Genomic DNA, 7,655 nt, shown 5'->3' with positions numbered 1-7,655 from the left:
TGTCGACCACACCACTCAGCTTGGTGTCATCTTTGTTATGTCAGCTTTTACAAGAGCACACATAACTTTGGGAAATAAATAGTTTCCAAGTTCTCTGCAGATACTACTTCCCCCTTTTTTATAAACACTCTACAAAACCTTCTACTTTTTATTTTCAGAACCCAACCATGGCACTCCAGTGCTCAAAGCTGTTGCTTGAGGTCAGGATGACTTCTCAGTGGGACACACTGCGATGGAATTAAATGGCCTAGACTTTTCTACACTACTACAAGTACATGTGTTTTTTCCCCACCCTTTTAGATGAATTCATTTTTAGCAGAAATGTGTCACAAATACCTGCAAAACGGTCATGGTTTAGACTTGCCTGCTTGTCAATCCCATCTACCTCCTCTGTGTTCTACCAGATGGCTGTCAAGAGAGCACTTCTTTTGGGATGGTGAGCATTTCCTTTCTGGAGTACTTAGGGTGGGAAGAAGATGTAGGCTGTTTGCCTAACTCTACCATCTTAGTTCTTAGTCATCAAGCTTAGAAATATTTTTAAAGCAGCCAAGCCTAAAGTACTGATGGCTTCACAAAAAGGAGAATAGAATGAGATGTGTTTCCAACTCTGTTCCCAGTCAGAGGGATAGAAATTAACACTGCAAAACTTTGTTTTAGATTTGCCTGGTTAGTTATGCTGTATGCAATGGGGCACTTCATTGTATTTGACAATGGAACTTCTTTAGAATTTCTTAGAGCTTCTAAGAAATTAATCTGCTGAATCAGATTATCTATATTTGTCATCCATTTAGAAACAGCTATTTGATGCTTAAGCACTGTGATAGAGCATACATACAATACATACCTAATTAAAAAGGACTAGGTAATCAGGGAAGAGACACAATACGAGAATTTGTGTAAATGTACTTTTAAAAATTTACTTAGGCAATGTATTGGAAGCAGGCAAAAGAACATGTATGTTCAGGTAAGATCTACACTCTGTTCATGCTTCATATTCCAGTGAGTCATCTATATGCAGACAATTACAAAATAAGAAATAAGTCAAGCTACTCATTATGAACTTGCTATAACATTAAAACCAGATAAGAAAATAAATGGAAAGTACCTCAGTGATGTGGCATTTCTAGTGAATTTTCAAATGTTTCATTTCCATTCGAATATCTAGGTTAGCCCCTCCTCTCAGACCTCTCATTACTGAGGGTTTTATATATTTACTGTTACTTATATAGCTCCTTTCTAGACTGATATCACAAACTCTGGTCAGTCATTTCTTCTCTGAATTAATCTTTTTCTTTTCTTTCCCCCGAGAACAGGGCAATTCCCAGTGAGGCCAAATCACCACAGTCTGTGTTTCTGTGTTTCAAAAGCAATGATTTTTATATGTTTTCCCCTAACCTTAACACTAACCCTAACCCCTATTCCTCAGCCAAACCCTAACCCTTCTAACCCTAACCCCTAACCCTAACCCCTAACCCACACTCAAACCATAGAAGAGAATCATAGAATCGAACAGGGCAATTCCCAGTGAGGCCAAATCACCACAGTCTGTGTTTCTGTGTTTCAAAAGCAATGATTTTTATATGTTTTCCCCTAACCTTAACACTAACCCTAACCCCTATTCCTCAGCCAAACCCTAACCCTTCTAACCCTAACCCCTAACCCTAACCCCTAACCCACACTCAAACCATAGAAGAGAATCATAGAATCATAGAATGATTTGGGTTGGAAGGGACCTTTAAAGATCACCTAGTCCACCCCCACAGCCATGGGCAGGGACATCTTTCACTAGGTCAGGTTGTTCAAAGCCTCATCCAACCTGATCTTGAAAACTTCCAATAATGGGGCATCCATAACTTCTCTGGGCAACCTGTTCCAGTGTCTCACCACCCTTATTATAAAGAATTTCTTCCTTAGATCCAATCTAAATTTACCCTCTTTCAGTTTAGAACCACTGTCCCTTAACCTGTCACTACAGGTTCTAGCAAAAAGTGTCTCTTTGTCTTTCTTATAAGCCCCCTTTATATAGTGAAAGGTGGCAATAAGGTCTCTCTGGAGCCTTCTCTTCTGCAGGCTGAACAACCCCAACTCTCTCAGCTTTTCTTCATAGGAGAGGTGTTCCAGTCCTCTGATCATTTTCGTGGCCCTCCTCTGGACCCGCTTTAACAGGTCCATGTGTTTCTTGTGCTGGGGCCCCAGAGCTGGACGCAGTGCTCCAGGTGGGGTCTCATGAGAGTGGAGTAGAGAGGGAGAATCGCCTCCCTCGACCTGCTGACCACTCTTCTTTTTATGCAGCCCAGGATGTTATTGGCTTTCTGGGCTGCGAGCGCACATTGCCAGCTCATAATCCAATTTGTCACCCACCAGTAACCCCCAAGTCCTTCTCCACAGGGCTGCTCTCAATCCATTCATCCTCCAATCTGTATTGATGTTGGGGATTGCCCCAACCCAGGTGCAGGACCTTGCACTTGGCCTTGTTGAACTTCATAAGGTTCACACAGGCCCACTTCTCGAGCTTGTCCAGGTCCCTCTGGATGGCATCCCGTCCCTCTAGCGAATCAATTGCACCACTCAGCTTGGTGTCATCTGCAAACTTGCTGAGGGTGCACTCGGTCCCACTGCCTATGTCATTTTTGAAGATATTAAATGGTATTGGTCCCAATACAGACCCTTGTGGGACACCACTTGTTACTGGCTGCCACTCAGACGTTGAGCCTTTGACTATAACTCTTTGGACGTGGTCATCCAACCAGTTCCTTATTCATCTAACAGTCCATCTGTCAAACCCATACCTCTCCAATTTAGCAGCAAGAATGTTGGGGGGGGACACGTATCAAAGGCCTTACAGAAGTCAGGGTAAATAGAATCATAGAATCATAGAATCATTGAGGTTGGAAAAGACCTCTAAGATCATCGAGTCCAACCGTCGACCCAACACCACCATGCCCACTAAACCATGTCCCTAAGTGCCTCATCTACACGTCTTTTAAATACCTCCAGGGATGGGGACTCAACCACTTCCCTGGGCAGCCTGTTCCAATGTTTAATCACTCTTTCAGTAAAGAAATTTTTCCTCGCATCCAATCTAAACCTCCCCTGGCACAACTTGAGGCCATAATGACATCTGTAGTTCTTCCCTTCTCCACTGATGCACGATTTGCCCTTGGTGAAGCCATGTTGGCTGTCTCTAATCACCTCTCTGTCTTCCACGTGTTTCAACATGTCTTCCAGGGGGATCTGCTCCATGATTTTACCAGGCACAGAAGTGAGGCTGACTGGTCAGTAGTTCCCAGGGACCTCCTTTTCACCCTTTTTAATAATGGGTGTGATGTTTCCCTGTTTCCAGTCACTGGGGACTTCACCTGACTGCCATAACTTTTCAAATATGATGGAGACTGCCTTGGCAACTACATCAGCTGATTCCCTCAGGACCATGGGATGTATCTCATCAGCTCCCAAGGACTTATTTATGTTCAGGTTCCTCAGGGAGTTTCAAACCTGATCTCCTATGATGGCAAGGACTTCATTCCTCCCAGTCCCCGCCTTTAAGTTCAGGGGCTTGAGAGATATAGGAAGAGGGATTACCACTGAAAACTGAGGCAAAAAAATTGTTGAGTACCTCAGCCTTCTCCGTGTTGGTTGTCACCAGCTCTCCTGTCTTATTTACCAGGGTGAGCACATTTTCTTTAGTCTTCCTTTTCTGGCCAACATACCTATAAAAGCCCTTCTTATTATTCTTCGCATTCCTTGCCAAATTCAGCTCCAACTGCCTGAGCTTTCCTGATCCCATCCCTACACATCCAGGCAGCACCCCTGTATTCTCCCCAGGATACATGTCCCTGGTTCCACTGCCTGTGCATTTACTTCTTACACTTTCGTTTGACCAGGGAGTCCTTACTCAGCCATGCTGGTCTCCTGCTTTCCTTGCCAGATTTCTTACATGTGGGAGTCAAGAGCTCTCGTGTTTTAAGAAAAATGTCTTTAAAGAGCTGCCAGCTCTGTTCTGCTCCTTTATCCCTGAGGGCAGTTTCCCAGGGGGGTCCCATCCACTAATTCCTTAAACAACTGAAAGTTTGCTCTCCTAAAATTCAGGGTTGTGACTCTACTCTTCACGTGGACCATATCCCTCAAGTTTGTGAATTCTACCAGGGCATGATCACTGCAGCCCAGGCTGCCACCAGTTTTGACATCCCTAATTAGTTCTTCTGTTTTGGTGAGCAACAGGTCCAGTAACACTTCTTCTCTGGTCGGGCTGTCTGTCACCTGGATTAAGAAATTATCCTCGACACACACAATTTAATGCACTACTTTCATTCTTGTCTGGCTCTTGTGCTTAAAAGCTGAGAAAACACCCTTACATATTTCTAGGCCACCTGAAATGGGCTATATTTGTATGTTTTCTCACCTCAACCTGCTCCCTTCTCATTCATTTCCAGCTAAAGTTTGAAAATTGCAATTTGACCTCCCCCAACCTATTTAACACCAAGGACTGTTTGTTACTCACTGACTATCTAGCTGGGTCAGACTTTTACCATATGGGATATTCCCAGAGCTAAAGCTAAAACAGATGACACGGTAATCCCTTGACAAATTGACAAGCTAAAACCAGCACAGGCCAGGACAGTCCTGAGACCATGCACTGTCAGGTTCGTACAAAACCTGTGGCCTTCAATTAGTCATGGTAAAAATCATGTCTACTAGGCTACACAGGCTGGGACTACAGTATGTCTAGTAAACTTACTGTCCCTGAAGCAGAATGAAATAGACCCTTGCACAAAAAGTATCCTACTGCTTTTCTGTGGTATGTAAAAAATAGTTAAAATTGTGGATGCTGACAGGTGGCAGATAATTGGGTGTATGTGTGTTTGTGTGTGAATTTCTGAAATTGAACTTCTGAACTGGGCACAAGCCCGCTATTTGCTAGCTACAGCCAGTACAGGCTGGTTGTAAATTTTGATGAGACCTGAACTAAATGAAAGTGGCAAGTTCTGAATCATCTGATTAATAAAGAAACGAGCATTTCTTTAATAAAGAAATTAAGAATAAATAAATGAGTTTCCACCTATTAGGAAACTCATTATGGATTGTGTTTCTGTGCATAGATTTAGATTGGGAAAGCAGGGGCTGGGGGCTTGTAAAGAAGAAGGTGAAGATCCTGGCTGGAGGAAGGATCCTGGAGGAGAGAGGAAGATCCTGGAAATGAGGGGGAGTTCCTGGAAATGGGGGAGATTCATGGAGGCAAATGCTGGAGGATGCCCAGGGTCCTTGGCTGGTAATGCCAGTGACTGCAAGCAGTTGCACAGCATGAAACCAACACAGCTTTCTGCCTGACTTTCCCAGACCAGCAGCAGTCTCCCTACTACGAAGTGAAGTCAGGACCTAGTGAATATAGCTTGGGGGCAAAGGGGAGAGGGACATGAGAGGGAGTGTGTGAAGCAATCAAGTAGGGCAAGAGCTCCGATCTTGTTTTTTCTTAAATGAACACCAATGTCCTGATCCACAAGAAGTTGTCATTTGCTCTGTCTCACCTGTAACACCTTTGCACCTAATGGACTACGTTACCTTACTAGCACAATGTAGGCATGCTGCTCCTCTCTTGACTGCCCTGTGCCCTACAGTCTCAGATGGGCAGCCTCTTCTGAGAACTTGGTGTCACAGGATTCTGTCTATGCTGCTGGTGCCTAACAAGAAGCTTACCTTGCTGCTCCTGCTACTCCTACTTTTGCTGGTTTTGATCATGCCCTAGCAGCCTTTGAAACACTTAAAGGTGGCTGCTTTCTTCCTAGGGAGCAAGCAGAGCTGTGCTTCCTGAAAGCTCCACAGTGAATGGGTCAGGTACCTGATTCAGGACTCAGCAGCATAGGCAGAAAGGAAATTATCATCAAGGCCTGGAGTTCTCACTCCAGGCTGATGGAAGTAGTTAGGGCTGAGATCTTGGTCCTTGGCCTTCCCACACCCCTCATCATGGAGAAGATTTGGAAGACCACTTCCTACTGATGGAAAAAAAAAAGGGGATGATTGGCAGAGGGTGCAGAACTTCTGTCCGTAGAAGGCCACCACTAGGGCTCTCTGCAAGGAGCTGTACTGCCAGGATTCCATCTTTTCTGCAAACCTACTCAGATGGCTGATTCCCTCTGAAATCTCATTATCCCAACTCTAAATGGATGGAGAGCCACTTGCGATGTAGCTTGTTGCTGTGTGCCTGTCCAGGGAGGATAGAGTTCTTCTAAGAGTGGCACCAAGTTCTCTGACTGAGGAAGCCTGATGTGAGGCATCAGGACAGTGCTGGAGGACTGTGCCAAAGGGCCATGTCACAGGAGCACACTCTTCTGCTACAGAGTTCAAAATGACCTAGGAAAAACTTAAGGTCATGAATGTCAGAATATTCTGTTGAATACTAAAATACTTACAATTTATCTGCAAAATTTATTAAGTGTTTGAAGAGAATTGGTGAATCAGACTTTCTTTCTACATCTGAAGAAAACAGAAATATTTGGTTTTCCTGGAAAGATTTTAAGTTCATCTTACAAAATACTCTACCAACTCTCTCCATGGGGGTTGGAGAGGTGGTCTTGGGTCCTGATGCATAGTAGTGGATCTTCTCCATGGATGAGTTTTTCAAGTATACTGCATTACCCGCCATGTGTCCTTAGTCTTAGGACTCAGTAGAGAATGCTTCATTGGTGATTAGTCTGCTCAAATTGTGCTGTTGTTTTCTGTGACTGTTTTTGGCACTCTCAGTCTGCTTGTTCCAAACACTTCTGGACATGTTCACACCTCTTGATGACTAACTGGTTGTTTGCATAGTTCAGCTATCTATTTTCTTGAACACATTTCTTGTTGTTTGGGGAAAGAGATTGGTTACATTTTACCTACTTCTTCTAAAACAAAAAGTCATTAAAGTTCATAGGCTTATGCTAACAGCTATGCTAACTAGGCTTAACTCATGCTAGCTGCTACGTTATATGATAGAGAAAAAATCCGTCATAAGACCTGAAGAAATTAAACTGTTTACAAATGTTCAAAGATTTTTTTCTTTAAAATCACAGGCTATTTAATTTTTATTACTTTGATTACCCTTCAGGATATAAAAAATGTAGACATAGATTGCTTGATTTTTGTTAGATGTTCAAATTCTATATCATCCCAAGATGATATTCATGGCACTCACCTGCCACTCAAGTTATTGAGCCCACCACAGACAAGTCAACAAGTGTGGGAATGGGAATATCACTAGCGGACATTCCTGAGTTTGATTTTAATGAGCAAACACTGCACCACCTGGCATGACAAGGCACTTAAGCAGAAAATAACGGAGAAAGGAATGTGCAGCTGGAAGGAGAAAAACAAGATAAAGACCATGAAGGCATTTCGCATGATCAGAAAGAACGGGCCAATCTGCTAGAGCATAGCGTGAACACAAGGCTGTAACCTATCTGCAAGCTGCAGGTAGCGCGTGTCCATAGTAGATAACTATATAAGCCTTGTTATAAGTATGAATAAAGGAGAATGACCATACTCATATTGAGATCCGTCATTACTCCGGAATCGCAACTCCCGCTCCGTCGTCGACACTGAACAAAGGGAAACTCCGACATCTGGTAGCAGAGGATGGTTCGGCGCGCCTCTTCGAGACTGCGGTAAGAGCAGCGAGAGAA

The 7,655-nt window shown here is 43.6% G+C and overlaps 1 protein-coding gene across 1 annotated transcript in view; it reads right to left on the bottom strand.

The window, feature by feature from the left end:
• The window catches only part of HUS1 (HUS1 checkpoint clamp component), a 17,678-nt gene extending 11,038 nt beyond the window's left edge, over nucleotides 1-6,640 (bottom strand). The window contains exon 1 of the mRNA XM_019474749.1: nucleotides 6,538-6,640. Within this exon, the coding sequence (XP_019330294.1) occupies nucleotides 6,538-6,640 (103 nt within the window). The remainder of the gene's footprint in view (nucleotides 1-6,537) is intronic.
• Nucleotides 6,641-7,655: the final 1,015 nt, after the last annotated feature.

Source organism: Aptenodytes forsteri, unplaced genomic scaffold (genome assembly GCF_000699145.1).
Source record: "Aptenodytes forsteri isolate BGI_AS27 unplaced genomic scaffold, ASM69914v1 Scaffold234, whole genome shotgun sequence".
In the NCBI taxonomy this organism is placed as follows: domain Eukaryota; kingdom Metazoa; phylum Chordata; class Aves; order Sphenisciformes; family Spheniscidae; genus Aptenodytes; species Aptenodytes forsteri.
The sequence above is the reverse complement of the archived record's forward strand: the minus strand, read 5'-3'. Positions and strand labels throughout refer to the sequence as shown.